Genomic DNA, 19,753 nt, shown 5'->3' on the forward strand with positions numbered 1-19,753 from the left:
TAGAAGATCAAAAGGTTTAATAATGATGTTGTTTTAGTATTACACAGTATTGTTTAGATTTAAAACAATCACGTTTGGTCATCAAATGATAGGTATTAAGATGATAATTAAGCACAACTGCTGATTAACTCTTAAAACCATCGAACAGTGTCATCAGCACTCTGTTTCATAGGAGAAATCAGTTATGTTTGTAGTGAATCATCTAAATAATTTATCTCGAAGCACTAATCCATGTTGTACAAAAACAAAAACCCCCTATCCAGAAATTAACGATAATCAACATCAACAAACGTGGATGGAGAATAATTTTCTGAGAAGACCAAGTCAAGCAACCGTTCGAAGGTATTTGCAACCGTTTTTAGAGGGAATGAATAATGTTTTGAATCAAATTTGAACGAAAACGTGGGCATCAAAGGAAAACGTGAAGAATACAGGTTAAAGATAGACACATCATCTATAAATAGAAGAAACAATTGAAGAAAGAACCCTCCCGACAAAAATTCATCATCTGACAATCCATTCAAAATGGTTGCTCAGAGATCTAAAATAGTTTAGGACAGTAATTTAGTTAGTTTAGTATTTTGCAAGTTTGAAGACTTATTTGAATGTAAGCTTACTTTTGATTAAACTCAAGTTATCTTATACTATGTTTTTGTCTTTTTTTTGCGAAAGAGTAATCGAATATAGGATTGCTTTCGATTCAATTCAAGTGTGCTTATATTTCTGAATTATTCTTGTCGAAATCTTAAAAGTAATTATATATAAACTTACTTTTGATTAAATTCAAGCTTATTATGTTCAATTATTATTTTTGATTGAAGAGTGTCAATCTATTATATGATTGATACCTTTAGGAAAAATCTTCTTAATTGAGGTAATCAAACGGATAACACAATTACCTGATTAAATTAACTATTTTGAGTTAATCTGAAAATTATAAATTGTATATTCTTTTCTGGCATGTCCACACATAATCATTTGTCAAAAATTGTGCTAATTTAGCCCAAACAGGAGCGGGAGAGGAAGGGAGGGAGAGGCGAGAGAGGGAGAGGGCCCTAAACGGAATTTGAAAAATATTTCTCGTACAACCAACTGGTGGTAGGAGTAACTGGGAGAAATATAGAGAAAAGAATTTCTCTGGCCGAGATTAAAAGGATTTGATCCAATGGCTCAGACCGAACAACAATGCTACTTATATAACGATTCAAACACAATAATTTACACAACTTCTCAAATACATGTAGGGCCTACACATAATAGTTTGTGTGAAGCTCATATGTATTTAAAATTATGTTTAATATTGTGTTTAAATTATTATATGAGTATCATTTTTGCTGACAGAATGAGAGTATGGTGCTCCCAAACCACGTGGGAGTACCACAGCCGGATTCCTTTGAAAGAGAGGGAGAGAAAGAACAAATTGTATTGGAAAGAAGAAGTTTGGGTAACGTGTCCACAAGTGATCCATCCACATACTCCATCACAGAAGGCTGAGATATTTTTGACTGAGGGAAAAATGACGAAAATATCTATTTGGTCAAAGCCGCATGCTCCCAAATTAAGGGGTAAAATTGGCAGACGAAAATAAGCCATTCAATTTGTTTGGCCCATTGTTCTTCTTTCTCAAGGGTGGGAAAAAAAGAAAAATATCTTCCCTCCTTCCTCTCCCAGGTCTCAAAAATATATACACACAGACAACACAGAGTTCTCTCTCTCTCTCTCTCTCATCCCTTAAGCAAAATGCATTCCTCCACCCTCCTTCCATGTAACCCTACTCCTCCTGCTGTTTCATCAATCACAAGTACAAGAAATCCACATCCAAAGCCCTTGAGATTTTACACTCCAATCACTACTCGGAAGGCTCGTAACGATTCTTATCTAACGACATGCAAAGCTAGCACTAGCTCTTCGTCTTCTTCGATGGTGGGCTTGGATCTGTATGATCTCCTGGGTGTGGATAGCTCTTCCGATCAAACCCAGATCAAATCGGCGTACAGGGCGTTGCAGAAGCGGTGCCACCCAGATATAGCTGGGCCCCCCGGCCATGAGATGGCCATCATTCTCAATGATACATACTCTCTTCTCTCTGATCCTGGTTCACGTTCAGCATATGATAGGGTCAGTACAACTAACTACCCCGGCCATATATACACGCACCAATTAATTGCTATGTTCAAAATTTCGAATTGAATAAGAGTATTTTTCTTGCGGAACCACCCAGAAGAGAGTAATCTCTTACACACACCCAGGGTTGCCCCAGTGGTTCGGGCGGATGCCCACGCTTTGGGAGTATGGTTTGCGGTTGGATTCCCCACAGGTGAGTACCTTTCAGTAAGTGGGTGGCGTGACTGGTGTGGCCGCGCTAGCTCCCGGAGGTTTGGGTTGCACAGTTGGGTCTATTTTGTGGCTTGGCTGTAGGGCTTTTCCTCCGTTACCAAAAAACGAAGAAGAAGAGAATAATCTCACAAGCCCTTTCCTAAAATGTTTCAGTTAAATAGAAAAATAAGGCAAAAACGAGCAGATATTTTTCAGTAGTAGACGGCTACAGAATTTGAAATTTGGGAATATGTTGGGTTTTACTGATACATTACAGCACATGCTTTGCGATATCTATGGGGAATAGTGCTTGCCCTTTCTGGATGATAATCCCATCTACTTCATTCATAGTATTTCAATCCATGTTTTTATGTGTTGCTTTAAGAAAGTCAAAATCCATTTCTCCCTCTAATCTCTTTCGATGAGAGACGAGATAGAAAGAGGCTCTTGCACTCCTACTTCGTGGTTGAAAAACCAATTTATTGGATGTTACTAAGCTAATTTTAGTGGTTCAATCAAGAATCAACAATTTTGAATTCTGTCATTGTAGAAGGTGAACAATTTGGTGAAATTTATGGGGCCATGATTGTCGCTAGATGGTACTAAAATTAAAACATGAAGTCCTGCATGTCATTTTCTTATATCTGTATTCGATTATTTTACTTCCTAAAATTTGATGTGAAAACCATTCAAATTTGAGGGAATCCACAAAGGCCTTGAATGAATTAGTGATAGATCGTGATTCGTGAATCATGATAAGCAATCACATAAAGATTATTCAATTGATCTATGGTAGAATTGAAGTCAACACCTGATTTTACCTTCTTTTGTGTTCACTGCATGCATGAAAATACCAAGGGTACGCTCTTACTCCAGTAGGATGTTGCTTTTGTAAGGTGGCATGTTCCTGAAGACTCGTCTATCTGCTTTTGTACACATGGGAGTGGGCGCATGGTTTCTTTTCTATTCTTCTTTTGATTGACCATGAGAACCAATAATGCAGGAACAAGCAAAGGTTTCTGAATTAAGAGGCTATACTGGCAAGCCTCTGTATTCAGTGTGGTTTGGAGCAGAGAGCGAAGAAAGAGCTGTGTTTGTGGATGAGGTGAAGTGTGTTGGTTGCTTAAAATGTGCCTTACTAGCCGAAAAGACATTTGCTGTTGAGACAGTTTATGGAAGAGCTCGCGTTGTTGCTCAATGGGCTGATCCTGAAAACAAAGTCCAAGAGGCCATAGATGCATGTCCAGTCGATTGCATCTCGTAAGCATTTCATACCTTAACTTTTGCGAACTTTTATACTAACTGATTTATCCATCAACTAAGTGCAGTTAGTGCATGTAAATTAAGTAGGACTACGGATGAATCAATGTTACTGCTTTAAAGTCCATGTATTCACTCCCTTTAGATAGAATTAGAACCTCACAGCTGTACAGTCATGAAACGGTACCTTTGCATCTCGAGTGTTTTACAGTTATAAAGGTATCTTTAATTTCTTATGGAAGAAGTACTTTGACCTCAAAGCTCTACAGACATAAAATGGTACCTTTGCATCTTCGAGTGTTTATTACTCTTATAAAGGTATATCCTTTCTAACCATGAGCCATGCCATTCTGTTCTCATCCAAATTACAGTCCTATCCAAGAGTGTATTGAATTTGAAATACTTGTTAGTCTGTGTCTTGATCCATTGAGTTTATAAACGATTGTCTAAACTTCACTCTCAGTAAATACTTTGTTCACTTTCCTCCCTTTCCAATTACTATGACCTATCCATTGAAATAGTGTTAGATTTCCTCTTAAGCGGGAGAGCTACTGCTCCAGCATATGAAGCACAGATACTTCTAGATGGGAGTCGTATCCCTGTCGGATACCGATACTCACGGATACATATCCTTTTTATTTTTGGATTTTCTCGTATTGCTGTATTCGTATGTATCGTGTTTGTATCCCGTATCAGTATCCATGCTTCATATGCTCCAATCCTCTGAGTTTAACTTACTCGTTTTAAACAACATTTTTTTTTATTTTGTTTTATTCCCAGAGGCAGCCAATCGCATTTTTTTTTATTCTATTGTAACCAGAGGCAGTCTTAGAGCATCCACAATGGACTAATCAAAATTGGATAATTAAAAGTTGTCACATCACCCTTTTGGTTATCCATTTAATGCATGGCTAAAGTTAGCAACCCTAAGCTCCACAATGGGCTAATTAAAATGGGTTTGGAAAAAATTCAAATCCAACGGTTAGTTCTTTTCTTCCCCAATCTACTGGTCTACATTGAATGACGTTCTTGTAAAATAAGTGGAAGTGAAGAACATTTGTTAAAATTCATAAAGTGACCAACATTGTTAAATGCACAACCACTTGCCAAAGTGGAGAGTGAGTTTCACCTACCCATAAAGAGTGAAAGTTTCAAACAACAAAAAACATACAAAGTAACTTTTGTGAGTAGGACCAACTATTTTTTTGTTATTGAATTTGAGACAAATGTTGCTAACTTTGGTTGTTGAAAGGCTCAAATTTGGTTATTGGTTAAGAGATTGCTAAGTTAGTTTATTCCATTGCAAGCCAATTTTGAAGCCAACATTGCTAACTTTGTAAACATGTTGCTATTGGTTTTGCCATTGTGGATGCTCTTACCCGCTCACACTTCAAATTTTTATGCATTTACTAAATGTTTTACATGGCAATGCTATTCCTTCTTAGTAAGTTGCAACTAGAGGTTAAATGGGCTATGCCTACAGCCTACCATAAATTAATTTATGGCTTAGAACATAGAAAGGACTAAAAATCTATGTATCTAGACTGATTCTAGAGTCCTAGACACAATCATAATGGAACTGAAGGTATTGATATTCATTTTGATTATTTAAAGTACAGCGAGCAGAAATGTTTGATTAAGAAGGGCAAATGTTCATGACTTACCATTTTATAAAGTTATATCAGCATGCATGATGCATCTATATCATCAATTCCAGTTTTTATATCATCAGTTCCAGTTTTTATATCATCAGTTCCAGTTAATGAATGAGCAAAATTCAGTCTTCTTTGCACTTTGTTTCTTAATGCATTTATCTGTTTTGCGGCTGAGCTGAACATAGGATTGTGGAGAGGTCCAACCTTGCTGCCTTAGAATTCTTGATGTCCAAGCAGCCACGTGGTAGTGTGAGAATCGGTGCAGGCAATACAGTCGGTACACGTGTCTCCAATATATTCATTGATGTGGAGAAATTTCAGGCTAGGTTTCAGGAAGCCAGGGATAAAGCTTCCACAAAACAGTCCATGGTTAGTGCTTCATATGGTTTCGTGTTTTTTAAATTCGGTCTGCCCAGTCTGAAGCCAATCGCTTAGATTACTGTCAATCATTTTGGTTGATGAAATGCCATAATTTGATCAAATTCTTTTGACCAATTTTCTCCAACGTACATGTTTACATGCCACCGGATAATTGGTAATTGCACATTACATTTTCCAGTAATATGAACTTGGGAAAGTTTAAAGCATAATTTTTACAATATTTTCACCATATACTACTGTGCCATTGTGCTTGATTGAAAATAGCCTCTCACTCAATTGCATATAAGAATGCGGGTACATGGTCTTGCATAGAATTCAACCCCTAAAGCTAGCTACTGGAGTAAGGGTGACCTCACACGACACTTACTACATGGGTACTCAAGCGATGTGAGACTTCGCTTCACACCTTCCTTCCTTCACTGGCAACATGCTCACTCGGTAGTATCTCCTACCCATCCATGTGACCTATACCATACCACATGGTCTTGGTCGGGATAACCCCAAAAGTTAGCTATTGATGTGAATATATTACTTTGATGCCCAGGGATGCAGGATTTAGCTTCACAAATGCCACATTTGCATGTTATATTAAAAATGTTGAACAAATTGTTGTAAATAAAACATTTGTTGTTTTCATTGTGGTTTACCTTCATATTTTTCTTTTTATAAACATTTCCTATGAATTTCAAATACACTATCTGACTTTGCCGCAGACTAGATTTTGAGCCTAATCTGATTTGATATTGATTTTCTAAATCTAAACCTACATGGATAATGTCTTATCTTATTCATTTTTGCTCCATTCTGTATTTTTCTTGAATTTAAGTATCAACAATAAATTGGGCATTTCAGGAATCAGAATCCGAAAGAGATGCAAGAAGTTCAGCTATTCAAGCAATAAGATCAATCTCAAATTGGCTATACTGGAAATCACCCATTGCAGGTAGACATACATCCGAAACTGAAGGAAAATTGACACTGACTGGCAGGAGATCCAGTGAACCAAACATCAAGAAGCTCCAAGAGGCTGCCGCGGCGAGAAAAAATGCAAGAGACAATGCGAAACCGATTTCTCGGATCTCAGCATATAACGACGCATATTGGATCCCATCAAGTCTTGCTCTACCACAGGCAACCCGGAATGTCTCTGAATTTGGAGCAGCTGCGAATTCTCCTGCAGAAAACGTAGATAACCCAATTGAAGAGGAAGAATTTACCGTTCGCAAAGTCAATAAGAGAAGCCCTTTGGTACAGGGTTTTCCAATGACTGCAGCAACAATTGCAGCAGTTATCGTTCGTTTAGAGCTATATGGGGTGAGTGGTAAGTTGGAAGAGCATATGGGGGGGTCATTAGCATTGGGCGTTGTTAATAACTCTTGGTCACCAGTTATTTTAGCAGGGATTACATGGTATCTCATCGGTTCCTATTTGGTAGGACTAGTAGAAGCCATTTGGGATAAGTTAGGAATGTACCAAAAATAGGGATGATAATATACTCATGCTTGTATAATTATAACAGACTGAAAAGGTTGTATGCATATATGAAATTCAATTCCTATGGATGCAGAACAATATGTTTCACATCAAGCTCCAAAAGAATAAAGAAAACAAGGCAATGATTATCTGAAAATCCCTCCTTTACTTCATTCCAGGTTCTTTTATGGTTCCGATAAAGCTTTGAGTACCAAAACATCCCTTTCTGTGTAATCAGAAATCTCCGCCTGGTTCCCTTTGAGTCCAACTTTTTGGCCATCCCAAGAAAACCCAGGTTTTACAGTTAGAGCATCTCCAGCCCATCTCTAACCTGGTTCTCATTTTTTTTTTTTAGAGATTAGACCAGTGCATTTGCCGTTCTTTGGGCTATCGCTCATCCTATTGGTATGACAGCCATTAATGCGTCTGAGCTTCGGGCTTTGATGATTATTGGCCTCCGCCACGTACTACAAGCCACCTAGTTGGCCTAAGTTATATAAAAAAAAATGCACGAAACCACTGAGCTGAACTGTGTGTTCGTACAAGCTACCTAGTTGGCCTAAGTTATAAAAAAAAAAAATTGCACGAAACCATTGAACTGAGCCGAACTGTGTGTTCGTTAGTCTTGAGCTTTCTAGGAAGAGTTTGGCATCACGTTGCAGAATTCTTAGATTGTTTTAATCGGTTCCGCGACAAAGTGAACTGTTCCCAAAACAGAATAATACGTTTGTATACGTCCTTATAGCCGCCAAATGCATGTTCTACATGGTTGTTAATGTTTACCTCAACATGCTGGTGAAGTCTGATGCTGCTGACGTGATAATATTTTTTTGCAAGTATTCTTGAGGTTTTAGTCCACGGTATCTGTGTTTCTGTTAGAGGATCAGAAATCATATTTAGTTTGATTTATAGGGAGTAAAATTTAGGCTTATCTACTTCTTTGGTCCTTATAAAATACATCAAGTTTCAAAATCGTCCCTGCAAAAGTTTTTTTTTTGCACGTCTACAAAAGTTTACGTGTCAATTATGTCCTTATAACTTGTGCTACAACTAGGCTTGCCTCAGGATCGATTTTGGGCAGATCGGTTTGGTTCCCAAAAGCACTTGCCGCATGGTCCACCATGCCATTAGGCTGATCTGACAACCCCCAGGAAAGTTTATGTCGTGCACCACACAGGGCCTCGCCACCTCTAGACAACCCCCAGGAAAGTTTATGTCGTGCACCACACAGGGCCTCGCCACCTCTAGACGCCAAACACACCTTGCCACCTCTAGACGCCAAACACACCTCGCCGTTAAGCCCAACCGGCTACACCCAACAGCAATAGCCGGCGGGTGAAAGGTGAAACCAGAGGGGAGAAGACCCGGAGAAGAGGAATGATGGCAGCAGAAACAGCGAGAAGAAGACCTGCAAAGAGGGTTAGAGAAGGGAGAAAGAGCCCGGGGAGGAGGGAAAGGAAGGCAGTGCCTACCCCCGGCGGAGGCAGCAAAAACCTAGATGCAAAGAGAGGGAGGCGAAAACCAAGGTTAGAGAGAGAGGAAGGTTTTCCCAGCCTCTCAGTAGTCTTTACCAAGTTAGTATTCACATCCCAGTAACAACAAAATATTCTCTCAAAATTAGCAAGCGAATCCATGAAGTTCCTCAATAAAACTGTAATCGCCGTTAACAAACACGTCTATATATTAATTTAACGACGTTACATCCAGCTTCAATGTGCCTCATATTAATTTACACATACTCCTATTGTTTCCATCTCACTGTCGTCTTCCTTCCGCTAGACTGACGCGCAGTGCCCGTCCATCTATTTCCTGAAAAAAAAATTTTACATCTAAATATCGGTGCGATAAAATGATGCGTGTTTACACCAATGAAGCACAAACATGTCTATCAAGCTCGCGTATGTATTTTGAGACGTGAACACAACACTACGACATGTTCCGAATACATATCACGCATGCCCAAATATACGTTCCGTCGGGAACATTGAAGACATGCTATATTGCTATTGACACGTAGAAGATACGAATAGAGTGATAAATAAAAGTCGGATCAACATCAAAATAAATCTTGGATGCTTTTAGTTGATCATGACTGCTTCTTAGTTACCGGGTTTTCTTGTATTTTCACGATTACAATAGTGTTTTTTTTGTTCTTTATCCGGATCTGATAGAAATAAGGATTTTGGTTCTATGCGTGATGTTATACCGGTGCCCGAGCGCGCGCGCACACAGTTTATCATCGCGTCCGTGTCTGAGTTTGTGAGAAATCAGTTACCAAAACAAATTGTGAGAGAATCCATCGGTGTGTCTGCACCGTGTCGTATTTGTGCCCCGTGTCCACGTTTGTACTTCTTAGGGGTGTGCGAGAGTGTCCAAGTCCGTGTCAGTTTGAGAGAGAGAGAGAGAGAGAGAGAGAGAGAGAGAGTATACCACTCCATTAAGAGACTCGAGGGCAGCTTCCATCTCTGACCTTGTTGCATAGGATACGAAAGCATAGCCCCGGGACCTTCCTGTTTCCCCATCATACACCACTCTAGCTCCGACGACGTTTCCGTACTGTTGAAACGCTTGTGTCAAGCTTTCAGTAGTGACTGTCCAGGCTAAATTCCCAATGAAGAGTTTGTGTTCGGTTTCCGGGTATAAAGGCTGATTTCTCGGCTTAGGCTTGTCTGAGAAATTAACCCTCAAGATTCGACCACCATATTCCTATAACATTGAAGCTTTCTTTTGTTAACTAAAGATCCTTCAATTGCAACCGAATTCGCACACACAAATGCATAGGAGATTCTGAATAGCCAAGAGAAATCGGAATCACAAACGACTAACTGAATCACTACTTTGTTGCTTCTAATTTCAATAGAGAGAGAGAGGAAGAGAGTTTCTTACGCTTCCATCAAGGCTTTTGATGACTGCATTGCAATCTTCGACACTGCTCATTGTCACAAATGCATATCCTCTGCTTTTTCCAGTATCTTTATTGTAAAGAACCTACAACCATTGAATTGATAAGTTATGGATCTCTTCACACTAAGAAGGAGAAAACAAAAAAAAACCGACATGCCAAACACGGTTACTTCAATGAGAACTTAAGAAAGGCGACATTGTAGATTACCGTTACTTCAATGAGAACTTAAGAAAGGCAACAAGATAGATTGATTTCACTTGTGAAGTTTTCAGTTCAGTACGTTAATTATACTAGTCCTTGTAAAATCCAAATGAACAAAACAAATCAGAGTGAATTAAACCAATTGAATGTAATTGGTTGAAGTGATGAAACTGGTCTTATTTGGTTTTAAAAGGCTAGACATTTGCCTTTGTTTACCAGAACTGAAGTTTAGATAGGCTACAATTTACCCAAATGCTACATAACCTTCTTAGATCCGAAGAATTCTCTGTATTACTCCCAAGAAGCCTTTTGTTTTCAACCAAAACAATTGTGCCCACCATTGTGGACCTTCCTCTGCCATTCTGGCAGGGCCAGAGGAAGGCGAATGGGAGCACGGCAAGCCACAAGTCATGAATTGTGGTTCGTTTGGGGTAGCCTTTAACAGATTACGACATTAGAATGTTCTTTTGAAGCGATAAGCATCAGACAGAACAAATATTTGTGTCTCCAATTATTCAGATAAAACAAATTTCTAGTAGCATAATAACCAACTTTTTTCACATATCTTGTCTTTCCGAAACAGCAGTATTTTCTAGACTTCCATTTTCTGGTTTGTGGCATTTAAATTTTGGAAAAACTTCAAGAGATAGCTTTAGATTGCTAAATTAACCATTTAGCATATTGATATTGCACCATGAACATTTATCGTACCATTATGGATCAAGCTTCTAATAAATCTAGTAAAAGATTATTAGTATATTACCTACACCCACACACTTATATATGCACAACACCCCTCGCTGGCCTAATTTCCCATCCTCTGCCTCTCTACTTTGCATACATGCGATTCCTTATGAAACTTACGCATGTTGAATAAACAAATTCTCACCATTCTCCAATAGCAAACTTGTGCTAGCAAAAATATGTATAAGCAAACCCCAAGGGGTTAGGCCAACGGGAATGTGACGAAAGGACTTGCTCCTAAGTAGTCACAAGGTCGAATCTTATGAAGACGGAAGGACTTGCCCCAAGGAAGTCACAAGGTCGAATATTATGAAAGGCCAAACTAATGCAGTAGCCATGGAAGATGAGTACCTTAGGCATTTCAAGCCTAGGGTGGCAAAACTGTAATTGTTTGACTGTGGAGTTCGGCAATTAGCCCGCCCTTGTTTGATTCGAAACGGCCCAACGGTCAAAACCCATCACTTCTCCATGGCCTAAGTTGCTTTTCGGGCTTTCGTCGATATTTGGGCATCCAAATGGCCGAATTTGCAGTTTTAGGAAAGATTTGACTTATCAATTACTCGGGCAAGGAAAATCCGATTTGAGCTAGGGTTTTTGGAGGAGTTTTGCAATTTTCTATATTTCCTAGATCTATTATTATTTCAATTTTCCCATTTTTTGTAATTTTTGGTAATTTGTTGATTTTGTTGCCTTTTGGGCCAAGTCCATTAGCATTAGTTTTTTTTTGTTTGTTTGTTTACCTATTTAAGGAGTTGTAAGCCTTTAGCTAAGGGGTTGTTGATTATTATTGAATGAAAAGAGTCTAGAGAGAGTTTCTCTAAGTTATTGCGTCTGTGATTGTCCTTGTCACATCGTTCTTCAATTTTTTATACGCTTCCCTACATCACAAACGATCCAAACCTAGGGCCACTGAAGGTTTGCCCAGTCATTAACTTCAGCGCCCTGCGAGATTGGTCGAGGTTCGCGCAAGTTGGTCCAAATATACGGTTATAAAAATCATAAATATGCATAAGCATATATCGCATCTACAAGAGTAATTAGACCTACGCCTTTGTACTTCAATACCAAGTACAGAGAGGGGATTTAATTGTGCATACCTCAACTAGCTCAGGCTCTCCATACTCTTGAATTATACCTGCAAGCTGTGCACTGTCACAGTGGTAAGGCAAATTCCCAAAGTAGAGCTTAGTGTTGATCACAGCACCGGCCCCCTCTCCTTCTCCTCCCCCTGAAACTTCCTCTGCCGCCTTCTCCTCCTCCACCGCCTCCTCCGCCACCGGTGCAGCAGCCTCCACCGCCGCCTCTTCCTGCGCGACAGCAGCCGATACCCTCGGCACCCGCCACTTCTGGGCTAAAACGGGCACAAAGGCTTCCGTGGAATGAGTTTGAGAAACTAATCCCATTTTTATGAAAAACTTGTTAGACGATGATGGTATTCTGGCGGTAGGGTCAGATGACCAGTTCCTGAAGCGGATACCCTTGAGGGATGTGGAGAGGGATGACGATACGGCTACGGCTACGGCGGCGGCGGCGGCCATGTTGCCGGAATGTGGTGGTGCGGGGTGTAGGATTTTTGGTTTTGCAGTCGGAAGTTGCTTTGGTAGTTTGCGATCGGACGAGAGAGAGAGAGAGAGAGGGAGGGAAGGGTGAGGGGAGCCTTAGCTATATCCGAGCTGATGTGGTGAGATTTTGTCCAATTAGAATGGTGGGAGATACTGAGAGAGATAAGGTTTCAGGTCCAACTGGCACTCCCAGGAAAATTTAAATCAAAGCGTGAAAATAGAACATCAAATCGGCCGTCCTACAATTCTTATAGTCCGTACTACAGGATTTTCAAATTTCTTTATCGGAGGTTATCGAAATGGTTTGGTCTGTGCTCAATGATTAAGGGAGTATGAGACGCGAGAGTAAAATGGTAACACTGTGTACTCCGAGGCACAAGGCACAAATTTAATCTACTAACAACCACCAACATTTTTGTCTTTGCATATACTCAAAAAAAAGTAAGCACTATGACTATGAGAGCCTGTATCATTAATCAATGAAACCTTTAACAGAGTAGAAAAATATCAGGTCTATCTCATATTGGGTAATATTTGATCGGATAACACTTATTTTGTCATCAAATTTTTAAATAGGAGGTTTCCAAATCCGTGGCCAAGTATTTATTTGCTACTCCTTGCGATCTTACGAAGTTTTGGAAACTTGATACCCATTCCAGTAGAGATTAGGATGTCAATGGAAAGTCTTTTCATGCCTAGAGATATCCTCACGGCCGGCCCCGGGTAAGCCCGCAAGCCCTCGGACTTGGGCAACCCCGGGTTGAGGCAAAAAAAAACAAAAAATTAAGTTTGATATAAATATAAAAAAGTTTCCCCTAGTAGTGGTAAACTGCTTCTTTGGCATTGTGGTCAATGCAAGATCTATAAGTCCAAAGATCTATAAGTCCAAGAGGAGTCGTATTCAATTCCCATGCGTGATAATGACCTTTTTCCTTTATTTTCACTTTTATTTTATCTGTTTTTGTTTTCCACCCAATCCCACAATATTTCCTTTTTTCATTTATTTTCACTTTTGTTTTACCTGTTTTTGTTTTCCACTCAATCCCACAATATTTCAAAAATCAAATTACTTTGTTGAAAATTTTCGATTTAACAAACACAACAGTATAGTAATATGTTCTTACATTTTATTAAAAAAAGTCATAGTTAAAATAAATCGAGTGAGCTAACATGGTTTTATTTTTACCTCCGAACTACCGCGCAAGAGAGATTAAAAAGATTGGCTATGATTTCAATTAAAAATGAGGTGTTATTCCACAAAGAGCATTTTTGGGTATTTGGGGCTTTTTTAACTTGTTACGCTTTTCAGATAGGTCATTTTTCTCGCATAAATCAACTAAAAAGCCCGAAAAGCTAAAAAATCAAAAGTTAGCGGAACGGGCTCGAGTTGTTGAATAAATAAAGTACGATGACTCAATTGAAAATTTTGCTTCAAAAATGCAAGAAAAAATTGTTTTATTTGAATCGGATCGTGCTACTCATAAAGCACTATAACCCGGGGTTTTACATTTTGATATTAATTTTTTTTTTGTTATTCAAGCTAAAAGAACCATGTAATTTTAATTTTTTTTTATACTTGTATGTTTTTTTTTTTTGTACAACTTAAAAGTACGTGGGGTGGGCAACAAAACATAAAGTTGGGTTAGGGCAACCCAAATGTTGGGGCTGGCACTAGATATCTATCTTGTATCCTCTCATTGTTATGAGCGTGTATGTTGGCGCTATTAGTCCGACCAGGTTAGTAGGCCAAGCAGAACCAAACCGAGCTTAGAAGAGGTGGTCAGTCCATGCCTATCAACGGAGATAGTGGAAAGTTGTACAAAAGCTCTTATTTTAGTCCTAGGGAGCGCATACCTTAGAGCATCCACAATGAATTTGTTAAAATGTTGATTAGTGTGAGGTTTTAACTATTTAGACGGAGATACAAGACCGATTCTTCTGTATCACGTGGCAGACATTTTCATGTGATTCTCCATTTCTCCCTCTCAAATAGGACCGTACAATCAACTGCGGTTAATTTAGTTGGTCAGAATTCTTGCATCTCAGAAGGAGATCGAGAGTTCGAATCTCCCCACTTGCGTGTGGGTGTTCTTTCCGTTGTATTTGTTGGAATCATTTCTTCCCATCGTGGGGCGCGCTTGTAGCTAGGGTTGAGCTTATGTGATTGTAGTATTTGGGATTGTTTCTCCCCTAATGGTCCTAGTAGTTGGGTTACACTTATAGAGATTGTGGAGTTGTTTCTAGTTTTAAGCTACTACGTACACATTTCTTCAACGTCAACTTTGATCATGATTCATGAGTAATCATTAATAGCCAGTGAAATATTTTAATTTCTAGACTTGAGTTCGAACATGTTTCTATTTTCAGTTGTTGTCTAGTGTCTACGTTACTATCATGGCGCGCGCTGCGCTATTGTGGAGCAAGTGATTAATTTGTGTATGTAAGTGGTTACATTTTCTTATACTGGATCAAATATTTATGTTGCATTAGCCTGCATCTAACCTACAAAACATGTGACTTTTGTATATTGTATTAATGGTTATTTGATTGAGCACGCATCATTTTGTATATTGCAATGGTGGCCTTTTTTTGGTATATGTCAAATGTCATTGAATCATTTCATTTTTTTTATGCATAACTTCAATTAATTGCAGTTGATTCTCATTGGATTCAGTTATCACCCAAAAAAAATAAAAAATTTACATGTCAAGTAGAATCATATTAACAAATAATGGCTCCAGATTTACCAAAAAAAAAAAAAAAGAGAGAGACAAATTGAGCCAATGATTTTGAAAAACTTAAGACATTTTTTTTTTTGTAAGACACGAGTTCTCATGTGATTAATCAAGATATGTGAAAAAAATGACTGACTGCCCAAAAAGATCCGTGTGAAGCTACTCGCCACAATTTTCCCTGAGAGAATATGAATGAGATGTTAATGTAGTGTGTGTTGGACATGTTCCCTGGAATAGTATAAAATCTGTACAAGTGACATGTTAAGGTCTCCTTCCGACCAAAATTTTGCGTCTTCTGTCTGGAACTAGACCATAGGCTAACATTATTCATTCGTTGTCCTGAATTCCTGTGGATCTTCGACTTGATGCGTCCGCACCTTTGCAGCCCCTTTCAACGATCAGTGAATTCGGAGGAGCTGGAGGAGCTGATCGAGTCGTGGTTCACAAATAGACATATATTGATTTAGTAGTTTGGCCCAAGAAAATAAAAGATCAATGGAAAAGTTCAAAGTTGAAATACATTCTCGGAGTATCTAGTTTCTAAAAGTTCTAGAATATCATTATAAAGTATCTTTATACTAGAATTTTCCATGGAGTAGTATAACTATGAATGAGTTCTAGCCATTTGTAATATATATATATCTAGTTTCTAAAAGTTCTAGAATATCATTGTAAAATATCTGGACTAGAATTTTTCATGGAGTAGTATAAATAGGAATGAGTTCTAGCCATTTGTAATAAGCCAAAAAGCTTGAGTCTATTATGCCTTGTTCGGTTTGATTTTTGGAAAAAAATTTCCGACTCAAAAAATACTCATTACTTCTACTTCGAATCATTACTCTATTTTTCACTCCACTCATAACCCAAAAAAATTTCTCAAAAACTCGTCCAAACACAGCATAGAGTCCTAGATGGAAACACAACACCTGTAAGAAAAAATTCCAAATCCTTTCATTCTCTCTCTTGTGCAACGTTTCCCACCTCACCTCACACCAACTGCAACTCCACCCACCACCACGGCAATCCCCACTAGCGACGGAAGATAACATCCTGAAAATCTCTCTTAGTGTCATTAAACCTTCCAATGTTCTTTGTGTGTTCTCAACAGACCTATCAGAACTAGGTAACCCACATTTTCGGTGGATGTCGGAAATGACATTGCCCATCTAAAGTTATCTGAAAAAGTAATGGTTGTGAAGCCTAGTGCCGAGCCGAGAACAATAAGGAAGTGATCCAAACAAATTGTCCTAGTTTCTTTCCCATTACAATTAATTACGGATTGAACAAAGGGACAATCAATCTTTTGAACTCCTCTCTTCTTGATAATGATGAAGATTCTTGGTTCATTTTCGCTTTTTCCCTCTCTTCTTGAATGAAAAAATGTACCAAACGGTAACAACGTGTGCGAACAAGCACTACAAATAAACAAGTCCAAGTCTATAGCTTCTTGGATGTATAAAAGGGCATGAAACCCCAAGCCCAGACTAGACCACGGAACTCGGGCCCACGTAATTATATATGACTCCCTTCTATGCATATGATCAAAGTTTTTATATTCTTCCAACTAAATTGCAATTATTAGGCCATAACTACAAAGTCAAGAATTACGGCTAGAAGTTTTGCAAGACAGGAATACCCCTGCAGAAAATGGAAAATTTCTCGCACAAAAAGACAAAATAGAAGCATATTTGCGAGGATGCGGACGAAATTCCTCAAAAACCGTTAAAGTAAATTTTAATTCACGTGAATGGTGCATAAAAACAGCGTGAATTGGCACAAATGACCTCGTATTGACCCAACATATTCCGCAAATATGCCAAATTGAAGGACCTGACTGGAAAAATCAAACAACAAAAATGTTGAAACCTATGAAATTGGGTTTAACATTCCTTTACATGGGGGTGTGGATTCTGCTTGGAGCAGGATGTCATGGGCCCCTTGTAACACCCCGTCCCACATCGGAAGTCTACATGGATGATCTTGGACATATAACAAATCTTGTGGGCTACTACTAGTACCTTGTGCTTAAGCTTTTGGGCCATGTGGTGTGGCTTGTGGATCAAAATCGGGGTACTGGGCCAGTGGTCTGCTTGGGGCGTTACAGGTGGTATCAGAGCCATCCATGTGCACGACCATGTGGGCCTTGGAGTTTGGTTTGATTTGGTTGTTGGTTTGATTTGTATTGGTGATTATAGTGCTCAACCCCTCGCGAGGGCGCGAGGCTATAAAGTTGGGGAGATTGTAACACCCCGTCCCACATCAGAAGTCTACATGGATGATCTTGGACATATAACAAACCTTGTGGGCTACTACTAGTACCTTGTGCTTAAGCTTTTGGGCCATGTGGTGTGGCTTGTGGATCAAAATCGGGGTACTGGGCCAGTGGTCTGCTTGGGGCGTTACACCCCTGCTGTCGAATGTACTAGCAGCTCAATAGCTTCAACTGAAATACTTTTAAGAAATGCAATTGTACCTGGAAAAAATTCCAAATCCTCCTTCATTCTCTCTCTTACGCAACGTTTCCCACACAACCTCACACCACTGAAATACTTTTAAGAAATGCAATTGTACCTGGAAAAAATTCCAAATCCTCCTTCATTCTCTCTCTTACGCAACGTTTCCCACACAACCTCACACCAATTGCAATTCCACCCACCACCACGGCAATCCCCACTAGCAACTGAAGATAACATCCCAAAAATCTCTCAAAGTGTCATTAAATCTACCAATGTTCCTTGTGTGTTCTCAGCAGACCTATTAGAATTGGGTGACCCACTTTTTCGGTGGACACTAGAAATGACGTTGCGAGACCGCAATCGATACCCTTGGGACCCGCCACTTCTGAGCTAAAATGGGCGCAAAGGCTTCCGTGGAATGAGTTTGAGAGACTTACCCCATTTTTTATGAAAAACTTGTTTAATGATGATGGTATTCTAGCAGTAGGGTCAGATGAGCAGTTCCTAAAGCGGATACACTTGAGGGATGACGATACGGCTACGACGACAGCGGCGGCCATGTTGCCGGAATGTGGTGGTGCAAGGTGTAGAAGTTTTGGTTTTGCAGTTGGAAGTTGCTTTGGTAGTTTGGGATGAGAGAGAGAGAGAGCGGAACGGGGGGGGGGGGGTTGTGAGGGAAGGGTGAGGGGAGCCTTAGCTATATCTAAGCTGATGTGGTGAGATTTTGTCCAATTAGAATGGTGGGAGATACTGAGAGATAAGGTTTCAGGTCCAACTGGCACTCCAGGGAAACTTTAGAGCTACTATATCGGAGGTTATTTGAGCTGTCGATTGCCGAAAAGATCTGTCGAATCGGCTGCACTGCAGGGTGCTGCTGCTTGGCAGTATGATCCATTCCGTATAAGACACATGATAGTAGAATGAAAACAACATGTACTCTGACGCACAAGGCAAAAATTTTATCTCTACTAACAACAACTAACAACTAACATTTTTGTCCTTGCATACTCAAAAAAACGGAAACACTATGAGAGTCTGTATCATTAATCGATGACATTTAACAGAGTAAAAAAAAATTAGCTGTATCTCCTATAGGTAATATTTGATCAGATAACACTTATTTTGGTATCAAATTTTTAAGTAGGAGGTTTCTAAGTCCATGGCCAAGTACTTATTACTTCTTGGTTTGTAATTGCTTTCTTACTAGGTTCAAGAATTTCTGATTATGAAATGGATGCTTAAATCAAATTCTTATTATATCCAATTAAGTAGATTTTTTTTGAAAAGAAATGCTAAAAAAAAAACCTTTATGAGTGAATGGATATGATCATATCAAAATTGCACTCCATGCTGCGATGATATATATCACCAATGAATGAAAAGTTAACGTTTTGATACATCGCTGCATACACATCATACACACACTCCTTTCCTATTAGGTATGTAGGGAGAGTTTTGGAATTTATGAGATGTTGAGGAAGCCATGTGAATTCACTAACTTGTTATTAGCATCCATTCTTGTGTCAAAAAAAGCAAAATTGCAACCAACTCGGTGGGATGTGTAACTTCGCTGTTGAAAATTAGCGATCATTTACTAAACTATGTCATTTTTAGAGTTGACATCCACATTTAAGGTTATGAAGCCGTGTGGGTTCACTAACTTGTCGCTAGCATCTATTCTTGTGACAGATAAGCAAATTTCAAAAAATTCTAAGAAATGTAGGTTTGACGTCAAAAAATCAGCTATTATTTAAATAAACTTTGTCAATTCGGAATCGCCACCCACATTTAAGGTTGTTCCGAACAAATAGACTTAAACAAACAGAGACCATTAGTTCGTCATAACAAGAGATTACTCTAGGTAAAGCTTGATTTTGGGAAAAAGTGATTCTGTACTAGACTTTAAGCACAGTGTTTAGATTGATATTTTCTCGAAGTGGAGGGGTGAAATGAATTTTCATAAAATCAGAAGGGTGCAAAGTGAATTTACCGATGCTCCCGTCCGACAAATCGTCCCTCAATGCAGAACCGTTACTTCCAAACACGCCAACTAAGGGTTTCATCC

The 19,753-nt window shown here is 39.1% G+C and overlaps 2 protein-coding genes across 3 annotated transcripts; one reads left to right on the forward strand and one right to left on the reverse strand.

Moving 5' to 3' along the window:
- Positions 1-1,619: 1,619 nt before the first annotated feature.
- Positions 1,620-7,178, forward strand: LOC131324297 (chaperone protein dnaJ C76, chloroplastic). The gene is made up of 4 exons (XM_058356215.1): positions 1,620-2,118; positions 3,320-3,576; positions 5,417-5,600; positions 6,465-7,178. Exons 1-4 carry the CDS (start codon positions 1,741-1,743, stop codon positions 7,092-7,094), a joined length of 1,449 nt encoding a protein of 482 aa, XP_058212198.1. The 5' UTR covers positions 1,620-1,740; the 3' UTR covers positions 7,095-7,178.
- Positions 7,179-8,678: 1,500 nt separating this feature from the next.
- Positions 8,679-12,785, reverse strand: LOC131324299 (31 kDa ribonucleoprotein, chloroplastic). Of its 2 annotated transcripts, XM_058356221.1 has the most exons (5): positions 12,213-12,618; positions 12,033-12,182; positions 9,972-10,073; positions 9,516-9,791; positions 8,679-8,894 (listed from the first exon to the last, which is right to left on the reverse strand). In XM_058356221.1, the coding sequence occupies exons 1-5, from the start codon at positions 12,471-12,473 to the stop codon at positions 8,841-8,843; spliced, it is 843 nt and encodes a 280-aa protein (XP_058212204.1). In that variant the 5' UTR covers positions 12,474-12,618; the 3' UTR covers positions 8,679-8,840. The 2 variants fall into 2 exon arrangements, with proteins under 2 accessions (XP_058212204.1, XP_058212203.1); XM_058356220.1 differs by having other exon boundaries at positions 12,033-12,785.
- Between the last annotated feature and the right edge of the window lie 6,968 nt (positions 12,786-19,753).

Source organism: Rhododendron vialii, chromosome 4a, assembly GCF_030253575.1.
Source record: "Rhododendron vialii isolate Sample 1 chromosome 4a, ASM3025357v1".
Classification (NCBI taxonomy): domain Eukaryota; kingdom Viridiplantae; phylum Streptophyta; class Magnoliopsida; order Ericales; family Ericaceae; genus Rhododendron; species Rhododendron vialii.